Below are 22,296 nucleotides of genomic sequence, written 5' to 3' on the forward strand. Positions count from 1 at the left end.
ATGAATATTTTCGCAGCACAAATAAATGTCAATAAGTGGATGTGTCTGCTGTCTGTCCAGGAAATTGTGACAATCGTGGTGTTTGGTGTGGAATATATTGTGCGGATTTGGGCAGCTGGGTGCTGCTGTCGCTACAGAGGATGGAGAGGAAGGCTGAGATTTGCTCGCAAACCCTTCTGTATCATCGGTTAGAAAATCATTTCTCTTTTTTTGTCTGTTCTGATTTTCTTCTCTAATGCATTTTTCCTCCCTCTCTCTCTCTCTTGCTATTCTTTCTGCTCAAGAGACAATAAAATCTGCTTTGCCAACTTTTTCTGGGGCAGTAAATGAGAGAACTCTCTGAATTATGACACTTGATACAGGAGAATAATGTGAACTCCATTAGCCCATGATTTAAAATAATGCATAATGCCAGTGAATATGAGACTGATTCCAATCACATTACAGGAATAATTCATGCAAAAATGAAAATTCTGCCAGCATTTAACCAACCTGATGTTGAACACAAATAGTAACATTATTCAACATCTGTCTTTTGTTTTATTAAAGAAATAAGTCATAAGGGTGAGACAGAAATGTTGACAGAATAATGATTTTTGGTGATCTATCCCTTTAAGAAGCAGTTTGATTTAGAAATCCATATGGTAATTGTCTATTTGATTTTCAGATCTCAGCTAAAAGATAAAGCTCAATTATATACTGTCATTATCCTTGAGTGCATTATGTGAAAAAGGAGGAAGAAGGAAGAGAAAATTAGAAACATTTCCTTTCTAATGACTTAAAGGATGACAGTCGTCTAGGGGAGTTAATCAGATAATTAATATACACTCTTGTTCTGCAGATATCATGGTCCTTTTTGCCTCTGTGTCTGTGCTGGCCGCTGGCTCACAGGGAAATGTTTTTGCCACCTCCGCCATTCGGAGTCTGAGGTTTCTTCAGATCCTTCGAATGCTGCGTATGGACCGCCGCGGCGGCACATGGAAGCTCCTGGGATCTGTTGTTTACGCACACAGCAAGGTGACCAGTAACATGCCTATATTCTTAGACTGAGAGAGTATATCAGAGAGTATATCACAAGTAAGAGTATATCACAAATAAAAAGAGGGTTGAGGCCACTTAAATGTTCAGGAATGGATTTCTGTGCTGAATGGATAGTAAATGTGTACTAATTGAACACAGAGATTGCTAAAGTTCACATTAAGTAGGTTACTGAGTGAGCATATTTCCACCAGTCTGCCATTTGGGTCAGTGGGCAGCAAATTCATTATTATTCATTAGTTTCTATTACTGGAGAAACTGTATCTTTCCGTTTAGTCTGCAGCTATTAAAACTATTCAGTGGCCTTAAGCACCTTGTGAAATGCTTTAAAAGAACATTTCTATGCGGTATTCAGAGATTTATTGAATAAGAAGCCGGGACAGGACCATTTAAAATAGTCTTTTTACATCATAAACATTGCTATTGATTTTTTTAGCAAAAAAATGTTTATATGTTACAAAATATTAATTTTAAAATCTGTTCTTTTAAACATTTTATTCACTAAAAATATTACAGTTTACACAAAAATGTTAAGCAGGACAGCTGTTTTGAACTTTGATGTAATAAATGATGTTTCTTGATTATCAAGTCAGCATATTAGAATGATTTCTGAAGGAAATCATTCTAATAGGAAGACTGGAATAATGGCTGAAAAAATTCAATTTTTCCATTACAGGAATAAATTACCTTTAAATATATTTAAATAGAAAACTATTTTTGTAATAATATTTCACAATATTACTCTTTATACAGTTTTTAATTATATATGTTGCTATGCTGAGCATTAAAGACTTTTTTCAAAAACATTACATGGTCTCAAAGTAAAGGATGTAGACTAAAAGACATGTTTATACTTTTTCATTTACGGATCCATGGAGCAGTTTGAAAATACATCTAATCTTAGCATTGCATGCCGTTGCATGTTTAATTTTAGGTTGAGAGTGCATCCAATGTTCTTGATTTTCCTAACATTTTTGAATCCCTAAATGTAGGAACTCATTACGGCGTGGTATATTGGATTCCTTTGTCTTATCCTGGCATCTTTCTTGGTGTACTCAGTGGAGAAGGATGACAATGCAGAGATGTTCGAGACCTACGCAGACGCCCTCTGGTGGGGGCTGGTAAGTGCTACAGCTTCATTCAGATCCACAGCACCCTGCAGCCTCAATCTAATCAGATAAAATGAGATGATACCACACAGTGAAACAAGATGCTGCTCAAAGATCCATTTCACAAATGGACCAGTGCCATAAAAGAACTGGCAGCTCTTCTTTGGCTCAGCTCATTTCAAAGTAACTTATAGTAAACTAATTGTGGGCATCACTCCATAAACTGGTCTCAAGGACACAACAAGATCGCAACATGCTAGATGCATGCAACATGCATCCTAGAGCATCCTATTATCAGTATATACACAAAAGAAAAACTATTTTTATTCTCTAGGTCACTCTTACAACTATCGGTTATGGTGACAAGTTCCCTGTCACATGGAATGGCCGTCTAATTGCTGCCACATTCAGTCTGATCGGTGTAGCTTTTTTCGCTCTTCCTGCGGTGAGTTCAAAACAAAATGACTTGTTGAGGATCTCCGGTGCCTGACCTTAGACATGGCTCATTTACACACATGGCTGTATTTCCGCACTGTTTTCTCTGTTGTAGGGTATCCTGGGCTCAGGATTTGCTTTAAAGGTTCAAGAGCAGCACAGACAGAAACATTTTGAGAAGCGTCGTAACCCTGCCGCGGCTCTTATCCAGGTCAGACTTATAATTCTACTGGAATTCAGTAGAATTCTGTATTCATTGTAGACCTTTCTGGTGTCTATGAATGTGCTTACTAATATCTTTCAGTTAGACTACTAATACCATGTTTAGTTGATGTTGACCTTGCTATGGAATAGTCATTAATTACTCACCCTCATGTTGTTCCAAACCCATAAGAAGAATTCATAAAATATTTTTGATGAATTCCAAGAGTGTTCTGACCTTCCATAGACTGCAGTGCAACTGACACGTTCAAGTAAGGACATCGATAAAATAGTCTGTGATATCTAGGGCTGTGCGATAAATTGACAACGATAATTATTTCCTCGATGAACGATAACAAGAGTTCGATAAATTTTCGATACTATGTTTATGCGGCCAAGTCGGAACGAAAGAGCACTAGTCATTTGAAGGGTGCCACACGGACCCTTTATCCATACGGATCAAAGTTCAAACGGCGGCGCTGATCTTGGTCATGCAACTACTAAACAGTGCTGTGGGATCTAGTGTGAAGCGCATGTATTTACGAAGAATACAAATAACTCGGTTTATAACCAGATGATACAGCGCTGACAAACAGTAGAAACACTGTGCACAACGAGACAGTCAGAAGGCTTTTTAACCTACAAATTGTCATTTACCATAGATTTACTGTAGTTGCACTAACTGCATTATGGTGTTGTGTCAAAAATGTAGGTATTCGTGTTGAATTTATTATATTATTAATGTAGACCTGTATTAAATATATTGAAGGAGGAGTAATGGAATATATTTACAGTATTTTTGTGATTAAGCTATAGCGTTTATGCATTTATAATAAATGTATTTATTGTAAATGACTATATAAATAGACTGTTTTTCATACAAATTCAAAGAAACCATAATACATTCTTAGCATGGTATTGAGGTGTTATATTTGTGGTTTTAACTGTTATTGTCATGATCTAAATGTATGATATTATGGAAGACCAATAATTAATTAAAAAAAAAAACCCTCAAACAGTCAGAATAATTAAATTTCATCATATAAAATGAGGTTGCTACAATTTTTTTTACCGATATTACTGATTTTGATAACGAACATAAATCTACATCTGCATCCTAACTCAGGCTACTATCAAATGTGTATTTCTAAGAGACAAAAATGTTATTATTAATATTATGAGGCAACATAAACCTGTTTCTTGATTTGAAACAATATTACTCATTAGAACATGTGGAACTAAAATTCTTTTTGTCTTTCTCACATTTTGTCGATGTCCTTACTACCTTTCTGGACCATGAACGTGTCAGTTGCATTGCTGTCTATGCAGGGTCAGAAAGGTCTGAAATCTCGGATTTCATTAAACATATCTTAATTTGTCTTCCGAAGATGAATGAAGGTGTTATGGGTTTGGAATGACATGAGGGTGAGAACCTGATGACAGAATTTTTATTTTTGGATGACCTATTCCTTTAATAATGATATATTGAGGATCATCTTTCAACTTTAACTCTAATCAGGTTTTCTTTGATTTAGATGGGTTGAAATGTTGGTGGTTACTGCTTACAGTAATGTATTACTATGGAAGTCATTTTCTACCTTAGAAGTTAATTTCAGTGATTTTTTTTCTGCCACTTCAGGCAGCTTGGAGATTTTATGCCACAAATCTTTCACGGACAGACCTGCTGTCCACATGGGACTTTTATGAGCAGACTGTGTCAGTTCCAATGTACAGGTAGTCAGTCTTCTTGTAAACCACTATATTTTAATGACCCGTTTCTTTGTTTGTTTGTTAGTATGCTGTTTTCATGTTTATATTAATTGTCAATAGTGTTTTTTAATATTTCTAACATATTTTAATGAACAGAAACACTTTCCTCATGCTGTTGTTAACCATTTTAAAAGTTTTTTCTCTGTTCTGCCTCTCCATAAAGACTCATCCCTCCTGTAAATCAGCTCGACATTTTAAGAAGCCTGAAGGGAAAATCTGGTTTCAGGTCTGGTCGTTTTACTAATTAGCATTTTAAATATTACAATTTCAATGTCAATAAAATTTGAATTAGCATATTTCAATTAATATTTCAGTATTTCAGGGGGTCAGTTTCTAAAGTCTGAGACCACATTGAAAATATAGATTTTTAGGGGCAAAGTACCGCAGGTGCGTAGGCACCTATTGTATCCGTTGGCGTTCTTATTATTATTCTTCCATTTCTTCCGCTCTTGAGTCTATGGCAACCCATAGAACCGCTTACAGGAAAGTTGTGAAATTCGGCACACTCATAGAGGATAGTCTCAACATTAACCATAGCGTGTGCCAAATTTTCAGTCATTTTATGCTAATAACGTTTGAATCGTAAGGCACAGAAGGAAAATACTTTTTTCCTCTGAATCCTTTGGTCATGCCGAGTCAATTGAAGTCCATAGATTTTTATCTACTGTTTCGAACTTGTCCTAGACGTTTTGTCTGATTTTCACAAAAATTGGCTCAGATCATCTTCAGACCATGCTGGCAAAAAGGTATGGAATTCAGGTTGATTAGTCAAACCGTTCTTGTATAACATGCAAATGAATTCTACAAAAAGCACACAAAAATGGTTGTGAGCGTATTGAGACCAAACTTGGTATGTGTAATAACAAGCGTGACCTCAGGCTACCTGCAGTGTTTTGGCAAAGTGCCACCTAGTGGTCAAGAGATATAAAAAATGGCTATTTTTGCTTATAACTTCTGAATGGTTTGGCCGAAAATCACAAAACTGGACTCTTCAGATTCGGTGCATCATGCCAAATCCAACCATACCCAATTTTCCTGTGTCAGCCATTTTGAGTGTTGGTCATATTGAATTTTTGTCCAAAAATGCTATATTTTACGAACGCATTGACGTATCGTTATGAAACTCGGCACCATGCCCTGGCAGTACTCAAAAAGTTTGGGCAGTTATAAGAAATATATATATAACAAAAGTTATAAAGAAATTTACAAAAATGCTAATAACTTCTGCTTACATTAGCTTACATTCTGCTTACATTAAACTTAACAGATGGGTAAGTAACCCAGCTGCCTTAAAATTTTAAGTTGATTCATCTCAAATATCTGAGTTGTCACTTTTCTTTTAATTTAACCTTTCAAGTTGAATAAACTTTTTTTGAGTTGACTGAACTTAAAATTTTAAGGCAGCCAGGTTACAAATTATTTTAAGTTGACTCAAAAAATTGTTTTTTACAGTGTATTGTAATGAAAGTGATCTTAATAGATTCCTTGGGTCAAGCCAAAAACATTGATACCCATTATGGCAAAATTGGCCAAACATCTTGTCCGCCATTTTGAATAATGTTGAAAACATACTTTTTCGAACTGCCCCTATACCGTTAGTCCAATTTTCACCAAATTTGACTCAGATCATCTTCAGGCCTTGCTGCCAAAAAGTTATGTATTTTGTGTCGATATACAAAACGGTTTTCGTTTAGCGCATCAACGAATTTGCTGGAAAGATGCCAAACGACATCTAAGGCTGTATCCCTGCAAAGCTTTGATATATTGACACCAAATTTTATGTGTCACTGTCACCTCACACTGACCACGCCACATCAATTTGGTAACAGTGCCACCTCTTGGTCAGAAGTAATACACCATTCCTTAAACATTAATAATGAAATTTCCAAAAATGCTAATAACTTCTGATTGCATTAGCAATTGGAATTGGTCTCAAAATTGGTCTCAAAATATTCCTTGGGTCATGCCGACAACATACATACCAATTATACCATAGTTGGCTGAACTTCCTTTCCGCCATTTTGATTAATGTACAAAACCTACTTGTTCAAACTCCTCTTAGACCGTTGGTCCGATTTTCACCTAATTTGACTCAAATCATCTTCAGACTGTGCTTACACAAAATTATGGATTTCGTGTCGATAGACAAAACTGTTTTCGTACAGCGCCACTACACATTGGAGGCATGATGCCAAAATGAGTCTGAGGCTGTATCTCTGTAAAGCTTTGACATAATAACACCAACCTTTGTGTGTGTCATTGTCACCTCGCACAGAACACATCAATTTAAAAACAGCACCACCTATTGGTCAAAAGTGATAAGCCATTAAATGATATTATTATTGGTTGTGTTCATGATTTTTCAGCCATTTCAACTAATATCGTCCTAAAATAGCTTTAATTACTCATTGTTGTAGTCGGTCTGTTGCTCCTTGCCATGCTTAGCTCCTCATTCTGCCTCTTTTGTGCTTGGCTCTGCAAATCCTGCTTGCAGCTAAATTTTTTATTTGAGACTGTAAATAATCAAATGTTTTAAATCTTGTGCAACACAAAAAGTTGCAGAGGAAATTCTTCTGATTCACCACTATTTGTTGCTCATTAATCAAAATGATTGATCATGTGACTCTTTGTACACACGGTCAGATGTTTTTTCTTCCAGTGCTCATTGGATCACATCATGCTTTACACAAGATAATATAATAATAAAAACCTATTTTAGAAAAGAATGGAAAAAATTAAAAATAAATGGCACTAGTCCTCTCAGGCTTTTGGCTTTCACTGTATTTGTGAACGTTGTTCTTGTTTAAAATGTTTGTTTGTGGTGTTGGCTTCATTAATCTAATGTTTTATTGCTTTCAACATGACATTCTTCTCTCTTTCTAAAGGAAGGACTCCCAGCATGATGTCACTCCAAGGTTTGTTGTCATGATTGTTCTCATAAATACTTGAGTATTCCCAAATCACGTCAGTCACACACTCATTCAAACACATAGATAATCATAGTTTCAGAGCACCATCATCATTCTTCAAATGAGAAAACAGCCCATATTGCTGTGTTTAAAGTCATTTGAAATTACAAATGTTATTCAGAGACAATCTAGTTGCACTTTATGCTACAGTATCTTCAAATGGTATTTTACGGGGAGAGTCAGTATCATACTGGCACAGTATAATCAAAGCAGTTCAAAGATATTAATGCTGAAACATCTCATTAAAGAAAAAATGTTGTTTTGGTTTTTTGGTTTCTGCCCTGTAAAAGTCCTGCTGCTGTTGTAATCCTGTAAAATCAAGTGCAACCTGTGACTCATTCAGTTCATTTCATTCAGTGTAACAACAACTAGCTCAAACTCTGTTGGCTGTTTTGAGGGGTTTTAGGGGGAATACGTCTCATTTTAGGTCCCACACTTGGACATGGCCTAAACCATTTTTGACCACTGCTTGTATAATCTTTTCTCTCTCATGACCCACTCCAACCACATTTGCAGTAGTGAGATTTCACACAAAGACACCCTGTGTGGGTGCTGCCCGAGAAGCAATAGGTACCGTTGCACACAGATACTAACGTCTGCACGCCCAGATCTCTCTCTCCAGCATTTGAATCTTCTCTTTCCTTCCTGACTTTGATTTTCCCCCCTATTTCTAAACATATTCCTTCAGTGTGTACCATCATCAGCTCAAGTGAAATATTTCAACATTTTTTTCAGACATACAGCATAGTGCATATTCGTATCGGTCTTGAAGTATTTTAATCTCTCGTCAGCTCAGGTGGGCTGAGAAATGTTCTGCTCTCCAGCATCTAAAAATGTTGTCTTGTTCGAACCAGAGAAGCAGACATTTGTTTAGCTTTGTGAGAGAGTTTTGCTTGCGGATCAACTTTCCCACTTAGCACCTGGCGGCACTTCCCCATCGCTTTTTACCTCAATCCCACAAGACCGCCCGCCCCCTCTGCAAGCTGCCTTGTGCTTGATTGGGGTCTCTCACTTTTTCATTTATTAATTTGGCTGGTTTTTAAAAGGTGTTAAATGTTTAACAGTTGTGTGTTTTTCAGCATGCCCGTCAACATGCATGTTTTTCATTGCTTTGTTGTTCAAAAGTTTCCGCTGTGGCAGCATGTGGGTCTGCTGTTGCACCCAGAAGTTGTGGATTGCATTGCATGACTGAGAAGCACCATTATCCATATCTTTGCCCATGTAAGTCTGATCTTTATTAAAGTAAAAGAATGCAGAAACAATACATTCAGTGTTTGCTAAGGAATTAAAATGTGTTTTAATGTACAGTTGTGAAATTGCTTACAGTGTCTAATGGTCACGTTTCAGTCATCTTAGAAATTTTGACTTATCTGTATTCTTTTTAAGTACTTATGTGATTGTTTATTACATTTCAGTGTTTTCTTTTTGGTGGCTTCACCACTTTTTATAGCGATGTTTACGTTTTCAGTAAATGTGTAACTGTATTGTTATTTTTATAAGCTAGTAAATTTAGCTGTGTATTCATTTTTATTTGATAAAATCCATCTGCATATATATATATATATATATATATATATATATTTGGGGGGGATTTTATTAGTTTAAAAGTTATATACATTATGCATTATATAAATATAGAGTTGAAGTCATAAGTTTACATACAACTTGCAGAATCTGCAAAATATTTTACCAAAATATAAGGGATCATACAAAATGCATGTTGTTGTTTATTTAGTACTGACCTGAATAAAATGTTTCACATTTATATAAATGACCCCGTTCAAAAGTTTACATACTCTTGATTCTTAATACTGTTGTTACCTGGATGATCCACAGCTGTGTGTGTGTGTGTGTGTGTGTTTTTTTTGTGTGTGTGTTTGTTAGTGATAGTTGTTCATGAGTCCTTTGTTTGTCCTGAACAGTTAAACTGCTCACTGTTCTTCAGAAAAAGTCCCACAAATTCTTTGGTTTTTCAGCATTGTTGTGTATTTGAACCCTTTCCAACAATGGCTGTTCATATGCAATTATTACAGAAGGTTCAAGCGCTCACTGATGCTTCAGAAGGAAACAGAATGCAGGGTAATTTAGGGTAATTTAACTTATTTTGTCTTCTGGGAAACATGTAAGTAGCATCTGTAGCTTCTGAAGGGGAGTACTAAAAAAAAAAATCTGATATTTCAGCAAAATAAGAAAAATGTGCACATTTTCATTCTGTTCAAAAGTTTTCACCCCTTGCTCTTAATGCTTCATTTTTCCTTCTGGAGCATCAGTGAGTGTTTAAACCTTCTGTAATAGTTGCATATGAGTCCCTCAGGTGTCCTCAGTGTGGAAAGATGGATGTCAAAATTATACAGTCATTGTTGGAAAGGGTTAAAATACACAAAAATGTCAAAAAACCAAAGAATTTGTGGGACCTGAAGGATTTTTCTGAAGAACAGCGGACAGTTCAACTGTTCATCACAAACAAAGGACTCATTAACAACTATCACTAATTAAAAAACAAAACAAAACGAAAAAAAAAAAAACAATCTGTGGATCATTCAGGTTACAAAACAGTATTAAGAATCAAGTGTATGTAAACATTTCAACGGGGTCATTTTTATAAATTCAACAATTATGTTCTTTTGTAGACTACATATTATATGTAAACGTCTTTTATATTAAATATCTTATTCAGGTCAGTACTAAAGAGACAGTAACATGCATTTTGTATGATCCCTCTTATTTTGTTAAAATAATTAACATTTTGCAGATTCTGCAAGGTGTATGTAAACTTTTGACTTAAACTGTATAAAATTATATTTTAAAAAAGTATGTATATATATATATATAAATATATATGTATATATATATTAACATTAAAGGTCATTGCACACTGAGTCTGAAATTTTCGCACGTTAAAAAATAAATACGACCTCACGTTATGTCAATCACGTTTACACACTGTCTCCGAAACTTTCGTCAGTCATTAAAAAAATCGAGTTTGATTTTCTGCGTTTTTCACATCCGTAGCAAGCATTTTAAGAGGTGTTTTGACAGATCAGAGCCAGTAACGTTAGCAAACCATCAGAGTTTACTGACAACTTAAAATAAACTTTGAATCACCCGGGATACTCATGCAGCTCCTTAAGGAGGTACGGATAAAAAGTATTCTCTCCTTCCTCCCTATATCTTATAATTGCATGGACCCAATATGTCTTTTCATGTTCTCTTTTAAGAAGAGAGTCAACAACAAAGTCATCCTCACTGCTTAAAGATTCCATTGGGTATTGTTTTGTGAATTTTTTTGTGTGAATTAATACGCGTCGACTCAGTGTGCAAGGTTTCTGTGCGTGACGAATTTTTAGAATAACGAATACGAAAAAACGCATATGAAAATTTCGGACTTCAGTGTGCAGTGACCTTAAAGTTGTTTTCAGAGAATATATCCTGATTTTTTTTTTTTTTTAAACCTGATTAGCATAATTTTTATTGTTTATTGTTTAATGCATAAATCTTACAAAAAAAGTGAGATTTATGTCTAAAATACAAATGTCACTGAAAGCTAGATATACAAAATTACCTTATTGCTGTGTGTGGTCATTAATGTAATTTACTGAGTATTTTCTTTTTAGCACTGGATGGTTTCGGGAATTATTTCTGTCCCCACACTGGAAAAATGCTTATAAGTGTGGGCTCAGGATGATGTGTCTGTTTCCTTTGCTTTTTTTGTTTGTCTTTTGTGCTTCATTGTGTCTGCTGTGCAGTCGTAAGGCCAGCTTGAAAGAGAAAGGCAGTCCCTCTAAGAGCACCGGGGGGAAGGAAGCCAAGACCCCTAAGGCAGAGGAGGGAGTCAAAGAGAGTCCCAGCAAAGTGACCAAGAGTTTGAGCTTCACAGAGCGGAACAAAGCAAAACACGCTTTCAGAATGAAAGATGGAGCTTCTCGGCAGAACTCTGAAGGTCAGGGAATGTTGTTATGCACACACACACAAACAGGAATACAGGGATACAAACTCTATTTCCACTGTTATTAGGAGTGCAAAATATATGCTGGTTCCAATACTAAGTTACAATGCTTGCTTTGCATAGGTTTCTTTTCCTTTTTTAAGCTTCAGTGTGGGACTTCAGCAGAAAGAAAGAATAGTTTGTCATTTCCTGGCACAGAACCAGATGCTACACTAGATTGCTTAATGTATCATACCACAAAAGATGGTGTCAGTGACAGTCCATTCATTAGAATTCATAAGACGGCAGTTGTATGTTTCTATTTAAAGAAAGAGTCCAACAGAAAGACTGTTCAGTATTTTATAGGTTTAATCCCCTTGCTGAAACACATGAAAGTGGCTTAATGTTTCAAACCATGTCTGGAGAGAATTGCAGTGAAACATTGTATTATTGTCTGAAGATGCTTGTTGATGCCGAACCATTTGTGGCTTTTTAGTTGCAGCAACTGTAGGAGGAGGTTTATATGCCCTTAGACGCTTGATCCCCACAAAATATTTCATCCATGGTGAAAATGCTTTGGGGGGAATTCACTAAGAATGAATTGCATCTGCTGATAGTGTTGTTTATTTGCACATGCTACTGCATTTGTATCTGATTCACTACAGGAACTGCCAATCAGGCAACAGTGCAAACTCCTGTGCAAATTTTGTTGATTTAGCATGTTTGTCCTGGCAACACTGACAATTAAGCTGGATTTTGGCTGGTTAGTGAATGAGATGTAGTTTTTTTTTGCACTAAAATACCGCTTGCTACAGTGTCACAGTTGTTTAGTGAATTCGCCCCTTTGTGTTTCTCTCATCACCTGTTTTATGCTCTTGGCATAACTCTGCAGTGCTCAACTTCAATATATATATATAAATGGATCCATTTTATGTATTTCACTTCCTGCACACTCATCGGTTTCTCTCTCATTTCTCTCTACTGGAAAAAATAAAGTGCTGATTGAGTTGCAAGACGAGGACTTCGCCATGAAGAGTTCTCCAGGTTAGGCCATGATCCAGAAATATGATCCAAAAAGCACAGAGATGACAGAGCAGTTTCTCTTAGTAGTAGACTATATTTAATCAGAATCTGTATGCAGCGATCACTGCTCTCGCAAAGGCCACCTGGTAGAAATGACAAGCTATTATGTTGGATAAATAAGAAGCAGCATCGCAGACCTCAGCTGAGTGAATTTGTATAAATAAGTTATGTAGCAATGACATTACAGCATAAACAATAGGAGAAATAAATTTCCCAAATCATACAAATTTTGGGACTTTCCATGAATACGGTATAACACAAATATATTTACCTTATTCAACGCAGAAGTAAGCTTATGGGTGAGACGTCCGGTTCATTATCCTCTATAGGGAAATAACAAAACGAATAACAACGTGCAGTAAACGGTAAAACTGTTTGCAGTACAAACCAGTGTGTTCATAATTAAGATAATACATTAAAATAATATGGTAAGACACACCAGTTTGCAATATCCAGCAAAACAAACTAAAAATAGCTGGATACGGATGAGACCGGAAGCCAAACCCATCTTATTTACAAATGGCCATGCCCGCTCTTATGAAAAATATAATGTTAATTTAAAAAAAATTCAGTCCAATTCAGTTTCTGTAAGGTTTGCCATTTTGGCAGTCCTGATGCTAAAAATTGAGACATAAGAAAAGAAAAGAAAAGAAAAGAAAAGAAAAGAAAAGAAAAGAAAAGAAAAGACACTTTGAAATTCTGATGTGCCTTTTGTTATTTAATAGCAGTAAATATTTTTTAAAATAAATACATTTATAAATTAATATATATATATATAAAAAGAAATAATAATAGGTATGCCACAATAAGTATTTGAACAAACAGTAGGGTTGAAAATGTTTATTATTAAAATTCTATATCAATAACATTAATTAATTAATTGAATGCAGTCAAACCACACTTTTTCCAAAACAAAAAAAATGCATGAAAAATTATTTATCCTATTTATTTTCCTATTATTATTAGTTATTTCTTGTGTTCCCTAATTTTAAGAAATAAGACAAAGATATATCTGTTGGTAATTAAATATATATTTATTAATATATAATTTGAAATTAATTAATAGTTTATAATATTAACTTAAATTGTTCCTTACTATAATAAATTAAATACAAATTGCTTTAAAATTGGGACATTTTTGTATGATTTTTTATTGTTACAGTCAAGACCTTTCAAGTGGGCCAAAATTACCATTTTTGGGGGGGGTTTCACACATTTGATGTAGAGCTGTCACTACCGATTATTTTGGTAATCGATTAATTTGGTCAAACGATTATTCTGACGATTAACCGAGTAATCAGATATATATATTGGAAGTAATAAAGATAGACCTAAGATAACGATACCCCGGTGAAAAAACAGCTAAAACCAGCCTAAGCTCTTTGTCTGGTCTTAGCTGGTTTAAGCTGGAAGTGGCTGGTTTTAGCTTGGCCATGACAAGCTTAAACCAGCCAACCAGCTTAGGCTGGTTTTAGCTGTTTTTTTTTTTTTTTTCGTTAGGGTATCCTTTAAAATTACTTAAAATACATGTATAATAGCAATGAGGCAATAATAATTGGTTCAAATAAAATATCAAAAGCAAGTAATCCTATGGTTTTATTGAACAAAACTGTGAAAACACACAATGTATTATAAACAATAGAACTAATGTACATTATGAATTATATCAAACGTTTGCAACCAATGGCCTGACGATTGCTTTTACACTTTACTGCATGACCCAATCCTTAATATTGACCAAACAACATTTAATTCAAATGTCAATGTACTCTTTAATATTTGGCCATTTCTTTATGACAGAAATACTACAGCCACTGTAATTTCTTGAATGTGTGGACATCAGAATGTGTAAACTCAGAGTGAGGGTTTGAGCTTTTATTTTGAAATCGCGATGAACAGTTAGCATATTGAGAAAGATAATGATGTATTCTCCTGTGGTGGAGTAGGTTTAAAAATTATTTACCTTACAAATCTGATGAAATGGCGAACGCTGCGTTGCCAGATGAATGTTATAATTTGCAGAGATAGAGTCTGAGATGCTTCACACATGGAAATAATAGCAGTGTGGATCTGCATTTGTTGTGAACGGAGCCGTGTAACCTCAGTAATTAAAGCGCATATATTTATGTAATTGAATTGTAGCATTCATGAATTCACAATAGCATTATGCTTTTTGATTTTTAATGGATTTAATATATCATGCAGCCTTGGAAAGCAGTCTAAAATGCGTTTCATGGATTCTGCGGAATGCGTGTGGAATGTGCCTCTTGACACGGGCAAATTGCAGGTTTTTTTAAAATAGAGTATTCAAATTGAATTTAAGAATCGTGACAGCCTTAATTTGGTGTTTATAACTTGCTTCTTTTCATGCTAGATTATGTTACTTGATAGTTTAACATATCTAAAAGTCCTTTAAAAACATAATGCTTTTTGTAAAAAAGTCATCGAACATTCTAAAGTATATCGTTTTCATGGAAAGTGCTTTATAATGAGGTGTAAGCAAATCTCCCCCACTCATAATGTAAATTAAGTCTAATATAAACGACACCATGTGTTATGCAGTTGCATGGTTGAAGTCATTGTCATCTTTGACCATCTCTCTCTCATCTCTCTTTCTTTCTCTCTCTATCTTTCACATTTTCTCTCTTTTTCTCTTCACATTTTGGCAGCGATTGAGGGCTTAATCAGTAAGACAAATTATGTTGTCTGGGGCTGCATCTCTTTAGCACTAGTCCAAAAAAATCTCCACACCAGTCTGCTAAAGAAACACTATGCATGTTTTAAAAATAGCTCTTTAATTACCAAGCTGCAGCATATCTTTACAGATCTGCCCATCATTCAACACTCTCTGTCATGAACGCTTGGCTGAAAGTTTCATCTCACTTGAAGCATCACACCAAATATTAATTTCTTCACTGATGCTTGGATAGTTTTTACAGCAGCTGTATTAGCCCAATATGTCACCCATATGAGGGTGAAGTGCGATAGTAGAGCAAAGCAAATGTGATTTATTTGTCTCAGCCTGGATATCGGTCTCATGCTCATCCCATGACAGAATGTGTTCCATGAAGGTGTTAATGAAACACGTTGCAACTTACACTTTCCATCATGTACTTTGCACTAACCTGCATGACAGAATTTCTCAGTTTATGAAGAAAACGAGTTTGTTTCCAGAAATCGGTTTTGTGCCATTTCAACTAGCTGGTTATGTCATTGGAATAGGATTTGCTTTTTCGGCTGTCACATCCTCATTCATATGGCATAAGGATGACACATGTAGTACTAATACCTAAGCTTTTTTTTGTCCTAGCTTCACGTTAACCAGAGTTTTTCAGGGGGGTTGGAATTTTTTAGATTTTGTTAGGTGCACAAAAGTTTCTCTCACATGTGCTATTGTGGTAAATGCTCAGGCTAGCAGGTTCTGGTAAGTGCTTCATGCATGAGTAACACTATTGTTTCAGCTCCAAATGCACATTGAAACATTAAAGCATGTCTGAGGCTTCTGACTAATGCTGACAAAGTGATTGTGAGATTAGGAGTGATATCAGTTTCACAGCCGCAGAAATTTGACCGTGCTTGACTCTTTTTCATCTAATTTTTCCCCCTGAGCACTTCTGAAGTGTGGAATAAATTATTCTCGATTTAGAAAGTCTCACTTGACATTTAGCAATTACTTCCCAAAGTGTATAATAAATAAAAGGAAAGTCACTTTGGGGTGCTTTTGTGATATAAAGGGATATTTGACCCCAAAATAAAAATTCTGCCATTAATTACTCACCCTCATATCGTTCCAAACCTGTAAGACCTTCATTCATCTTCCTAACACAAATTTAGATATTTTTGATAAAAACCGAGAGCTTAAACAGCAATGCAGCTGTCACGTTCAAGGCCCAGAAAGTAAGGACAGTGATAAAATAGTCAATATAACCTCAGTGGTTTAACCATAATGTCATTAAGAATGCTTTTTGTGCGCAAAGAAAACAAAAATGACAAATAATTCAACAATTTCTTCTGTTCTGTGTCAGACATGTAGAACATCCGTCTCTCTTGGTTTATTGTCTGTATATTCTGATTCAAATAAGTAAGGCTGGGTAAAAAATGCAAGTCACCATCTTCGTTAAAACTGTGAAAACTGTTGAAGTATCTTTATTTTTGTTTTCTTTTTTTGCTTGCACAAAAAGTATTCTCGTAGCTTCATAACATTACTGTTGAACCACTGATGTCGCATGGACTATTTTAACAATGTCCTTACTACCTTTCTGGGCCTTGAACGTGTTAGTTGTGTTGCTGTCTATGCAGGGTCAGAAAGCTTTTGGATTTCATCAAAAATATCTTAATTTGTGTTCTGGAGATGAACGAAGGTCTTACGGTTTTGGAACGACATGAGAGTGAGTAATTAATAACGGAGTTTTCATTTTAGAGTGAACTATCCCTTTAAGTACATAATCTTATTCCATGTGCTTTTAAAGGAATAGTTCTTCTAAAGCTTTAAATTGTCATCATTTACTCACCCTTATGTCGTTTCAAACCTGTATGATGATGAACTTATGATGGGTTTTACTCTAACAATATCACATGAGCAACTATTGTACAGAATTTCAGCATAGCTGTGCACTGCCTTATTTCTACAGTCATGCTGATATTCAGAACTACAACATCATTTGCAAGTGTGATATTGATTTTATACAACAGTTCTGTAAAAAGGCTTTATTTCAAGTAACTTCACATAACTTGGTACTCTGGTCAAGATCGGTGGGAACACAGACAAGCAGAGTGATACTAACAGTGAAAAGTCACAGTGCTGTTAGACTACAGTAAATATCACTCTTGGAGCGCCGCTCAGCCAATCGAATTCAAGGACTGGAACTAACTGTTGTATAAGGTGGAGTGCCTTTAGCAGTTTATCGAGCATGTCTGCCATGGCAGATGTTTTCTGTCATTTTTTATCTTGTCAAAGGGCTGTTCTTCGTTAACATTAGGACTCTTTACACTGGGAGCAGCCTGTGGTTTTGTGTGTTGTAGAGGCAAGTCTTCCAGAAGATTTTGGGGAGGACAGGGGTTTCCCCTGCGAGTTTGTGCCGGATCTGTCTCCTGGACTCAAGGTCACCATCAGAGCAATCTGGTAAGAAGCACCAATCTCCAAGTTAGAGAAGGCTAGGGGTATAATTAATTTTGTTTTTTACATCACAAATGATAAATAATTAAATATGTATACATATATTTTATTTTACAATTTTTCATAATTATTAAAAAAATGTAAAGGGATAGTTCACCCAAAAATGTAAATTCAGTCATTAATGTTGTGTCGTTTCAAACCCGTAAGACCTTTGTTCATCTTCAGAACACAAATTAAGATATTTTTGATGAAATCAGAGAGATTTTTGACCCTGCATAGACAGCAATGCAACTGACACTTTGAAGGCCCAAAAATGTAGTAAGGACATCATTAAAATAGTCCATGTGACATTAGTGGTTCAACCGTAATGTTATGTAACTACAAGAATACTTTTTGTGTGCAAAGAAAACAAAAAAAGACTTTTTTTTAACATTCTTTACTTCCATGTCAGTCTTCGACACGTGTTCACTAGAGTACCACAACGCATATGTGTGCACTGGACTATTTTAACAATGCTTACTACCTTTCTGGGCCTCGAACATGTCAGTTGCAATTACTCATCTATACAGAATCAGCTCTCAGGTTTTCATCTTACAGGATCTTACAGGTTTGGGACGTCATGACGGAGTAATTAATGACAGAATTGTGATTTTTGGGTGAAATGTCCCTTTAACTGCTTAACTGCAGTGAAATGTTTATTTAATTCTGCAGTGATTGTGAGACATATTATGCCCTAATTAAAATCCTCTTTGGTCTTCCCCAGTGTTATGCGGTTCCTGGTGTCTAAGAGGAGATTTAAAGAGAGCCTCAGGCCATATGATGTGATGGATGTGATTGAGCAGTATTCAGCAGGCCATCTGGACATGCTGTCACGCATCAAGAACCTTCAGTCCAGGCAAGACTTCAGTCTGTCTAGAACTAAACATCACATCACAAAGTTTTCACCATTGCGGTGACCTTCTAACAATGATAGGATCCACCTGCTTCAGTAGTCAATCAGTATCTGTCAGGAGCTGTAGCTGTGGGCTGCACCCTCTGGTGGTCACTGTTTGATATTACAAAAAGATTAAATAACAGTCTAAAGCAGGATGAGATTTTTCAACACTGCTTGATCAAAATCACATTCACTGTGGTTTTATTTTCTGTCACATTCCAAATGATTTGAATTCAGATTCACTCCTTTTCTCTCAAATAAGCCTCATATATGTTGTGAAATAACATCCACACATATACCAATATATTCCAGCAGCGAAAACCATTTTTGTCATACATGTACATATGAAACACTGTTCCTGGAAGTGGGTGAGAACAGACATGTATGGAATATATTCTTTCTTATTTGTCGACGGTCCTCGCTGGGTTACAGGGAGTGGTTTCCATGTGTTGCTTGATGATGCTTGGTATCCATGTTCTCCCTGTGTATTTTGCCAGGATAGATTTGATTGTGGGTCCCCCTCCCCCCTCGACCCCTCGTCACAAGAAGTACGTAATCATTCACAAATGGCGTTCCCAGGCTGAATGGGTTTATTATTGGACAGCATTGTAGTATAAACTGCAGTGTCAGTGACTTAAATCCTGAGGGGAAACTTGTTCCTAACTGCTAAGATTGTTTCCTGATTGGTTATTCTCAGTTCACCTTGAGGAAGATTTTCATTCTGGATGGATATAATTATCCATAAATAATTAACTGCTTTAGAACTAAGCATTTGAAAAGATAATTTATGAGACTATTAATAAAAAGTGGTTTTGCTGTACAATAATACAACACACTATGGTGTGACCATGCAGCCTGTTTATTGGGGGACGGATGCAATTGTGCATGTTTTTCGAGGGTTTAAAAAAGAGAGAATAGCTTCGTTTAACAGTGTGTACCACACAAAGCATCATAAGGCATGGAACCAGGTGACATTTTTGGATTATTTTTTCATTTATTTCCGCACATTATTTACTATAGAAGTCAAAAACTGCTATTGATGCAGTATGACAAACAATGTTAGGAAGCTACTATTAGGCCGTAAAATCTTGCGATCTTGAGATGACAGTACCAAACTATATTATTATTATTATTATTATTATTATTAAAAAAATAATAATTAACAACAGCATTTAACAAAATATTCTGTTATTAAAAAAGTAGACCAAATATGCAGCGTAGAGATTGATTAAGTTCTTTTACTAATAATTTAGATAAACTACCTAATCGAACAGATTTAGCTAGAATGATTCCCATAGGGTTTAATATTAGTTATTTTATTATTTATAAACTGTATATTGTAGCTTCTATTAATATTTAGAAATCCCTTTTTATTTTTATATGTGCGGTTACATTTTTTTTGTTTGCAATTTCATTTTTGCTTTTCTTTTTCATTGTTTTACTAAGTTTATTTAAGTAATACATTTATTTAAAATCTATTTTTATTTCATTTTCAGTTTTGCTTCAGGCCAAGTGTAGGTTAACAATTTGGACCAATACTACAGTTGAGGTCGAAAGTTTACACCCCCCTTTCAGAATCTGCAAAATGTTGATTATTTTACCAAAATAAGAGGAATCGTGCAAAATGCAGGTTATTGTTTATTTAGTACAGAACTGAATAAGATATTTCACATAAAAGATGTTTACATATAGTTCACAAGAGAAAATAATAGTTGTATAAAAACGTATAAAAATTACTGCATTCAAAAGTTAACATCCCCTTGATTCTTAATGCTGTGTTGTTACCTGAATGATCCACAGCTGTTTTTTTGTTAGTGATAGTTGTTCATGAGGCCCTTATTTGTCCTGAACAGTTAAACTGCCTGCTGTTCTTCAGAAAAATCCTTCAGGACCCACAAATATTTTTTGGTTTTCCAGCATTTTTGTGCATTTGAACCCTTTCCAAGAATGACTATGGTTTTGAGATCCATCTTTTTTTTTTTTTTTACACAGATGACAACTGAGAGACTCATATGCAACTATTACAGAAGGTTTACTCACTGATGCTCCAGAAGGAAAAACCACACATTTAGAGCTGGGGGGGTTGAAGATCAGGGTAAATTTGACTTATTCTGTAGCTGGGCAGTACTAAATAAAAAAATATATAATATTTAGGCAAAATAAGAAAAATGTACACATCTCCATTCTGGTCAAAAGTTTTCACCCCCTGGCTCTTAATGCATTGTGTTTCCTTCTGGAGCATCAGTGAGCCATTGAACCTTCTGTAATAGTTGCATATGAGTCCCTCAGTTGTCGTCAGTGTGGATCTCAAGATGGAAAAGATGAATCTCAAAATCATACAAATGTTAAATACAAATAATTTGTGGGGCCTGAAGGATTTTTCTGAAGAACAGCAGGACAAACAAGGGACTTGGGAACAACTATCTCTAAACAAAAAAACACAGCTGTGGATCATTCAGGTAAGAATACAGTATTAAAGGGGATGTAAACTTTTAAACAGGGTCATTATTATAAATTCAGCTATTGTTTTCTCGTGTGAACTATATCTAAACATCTTTTACATTATGTGAAATAACTAATTAAGATCAGTACTAAATTAACAGTAACATACATTTTTGATCCCTCTTATTTTGGTAAAATACTTAACGTTTTGCAGATTTATTAAGGAGGGTGTAAACTTTTGACCTCAACTGTATAAAAGACATAAAGGGCTGTTTAAGGATAAAATAAAATAAAATAATCACACTTCATAGATAAGGCCTTTTAGGATAAATGATTCACTAGAATAATCAGATTTCCATACTGAAAAAAAATGTTTTCCCCCAAAACTGTCAATAACTTTGCAAAGAAAGTCACTCAGATGTGTTTTCACTGCAGTATTGTGAGCGTTCGTCTTAGTGTACTACTGCAGCACATATTTATTTGAAAGAGTCATCTTTCCAGCAAGAGATTTTCGAAGTCCCAGGTCCCTGATGAATGCATGCTGATTAACAGCTTTGCAGTATTGCATGCAGCATGCAATATCGCATATACTCACCTTCAGCAAATCAGGCTTCAGTCATTTTCCCACTTATTTTAACCCTGCTATCCTATGTTTGCATTCGCATGCTCGAGTTCTCCTCCATAAAGCTAATTTCTGTTAACTTGACAAGATACAGTGCACAGTTAACCACTGAATCTCAGTGTGGATGAGCGTGTATTGACTATGTGTCGAAGTGATGGTCTATTGGATCACTAGAGTGGATCAGATTGTGGGAAAGGGAGCCACAGCAGGAGAAAAGGACAAGCCCAAAAGCGACACGGAGATGGCTGAGGACCCAAGCATGATGGGACGTCTGAACAAGATGGAGAAACAGGTGAAGCACATTGCATCAGTTTCATTGGGTGTTCACAGTAGACTCTTAAAATAAAAGTTTACAAGCTTTATTAGCATCTATGCTATTATATTTTATTTTTAAAGGATTAGTTCACTCTAGAATAAAAATAACCTGATAATTTACTCACCTCATGTCATCCATCTATCCATCCATCTATCATCTATGTCATTCATGTCTTTTCTTCTTCAGTTGAAAAGAAATTAAGGTTTTTAAGGGAAAACATTCCTGAACTTTTCTCCATATCGCAGTCTTCAGTGGACATCAATGGATTGAAGATCCAAACTGCTGTTTGAATGCAGCCTAAAAAGCCTTCATTTTCTTTTCAACTGAAGAAAGACA

At 35.4% G+C, this 22,296-nt stretch overlaps 1 protein-coding gene across 3 annotated transcripts in view; it reads left to right on the forward strand.

The window, feature by feature from the left end:
• Nucleotides 1-22,296, forward strand: part of kcnq2a (potassium voltage-gated channel, KQT-like subfamily, member 2a) — a 36,607-nt gene that overhangs the window by 12,358 nt on the left and 1,953 nt on the right. Inside the window, exons 3-17 of one of the 3 annotated variants that reach the window (XM_051117844.1) lie at nucleotides 61-187; nucleotides 842-1,017; nucleotides 2,031-2,159; nucleotides 2,482-2,592; nucleotides 2,698-2,793; nucleotides 4,423-4,517; nucleotides 4,717-4,779; nucleotides 7,439-7,468; nucleotides 8,039-8,092; nucleotides 11,269-11,462; nucleotides 12,444-12,491; nucleotides 15,200-15,217; nucleotides 17,553-17,652; nucleotides 18,410-18,541; nucleotides 21,819-21,936. In XM_051117844.1, coding sequence (XP_050973801.1) covers nucleotides 61-187; nucleotides 842-1,017; nucleotides 2,031-2,159; nucleotides 2,482-2,592; nucleotides 2,698-2,793; nucleotides 4,423-4,517; nucleotides 4,717-4,779; nucleotides 7,439-7,468; nucleotides 8,039-8,092; nucleotides 11,269-11,462; nucleotides 12,444-12,491; nucleotides 15,200-15,217; nucleotides 17,553-17,652; nucleotides 18,410-18,541; nucleotides 21,819-21,936 — 1,491 coding nt within the window. The remainder of the gene's footprint in view (nucleotides 1-60; nucleotides 188-841; nucleotides 1,018-2,030; nucleotides 2,160-2,481; nucleotides 2,593-2,697; nucleotides 2,794-4,422; nucleotides 4,518-4,716; nucleotides 4,780-7,438; nucleotides 7,469-8,038; nucleotides 8,093-11,268; nucleotides 11,463-12,443; nucleotides 12,492-15,199; nucleotides 15,218-17,552; nucleotides 17,653-18,409; nucleotides 18,542-21,818; nucleotides 21,937-22,296) is intronic. The other 2 variants (XM_051117845.1, XM_051117846.1) reach the window with 2 other exon arrangements.

Source organism: Labeo rohita, chromosome 8 (genome assembly GCF_022985175.1).
Source record: "Labeo rohita strain BAU-BD-2019 chromosome 8, IGBB_LRoh.1.0, whole genome shotgun sequence".
NCBI classification, from domain to species: Eukaryota; Metazoa; Chordata; class Actinopteri; order Cypriniformes; family Cyprinidae; genus Labeo; species Labeo rohita.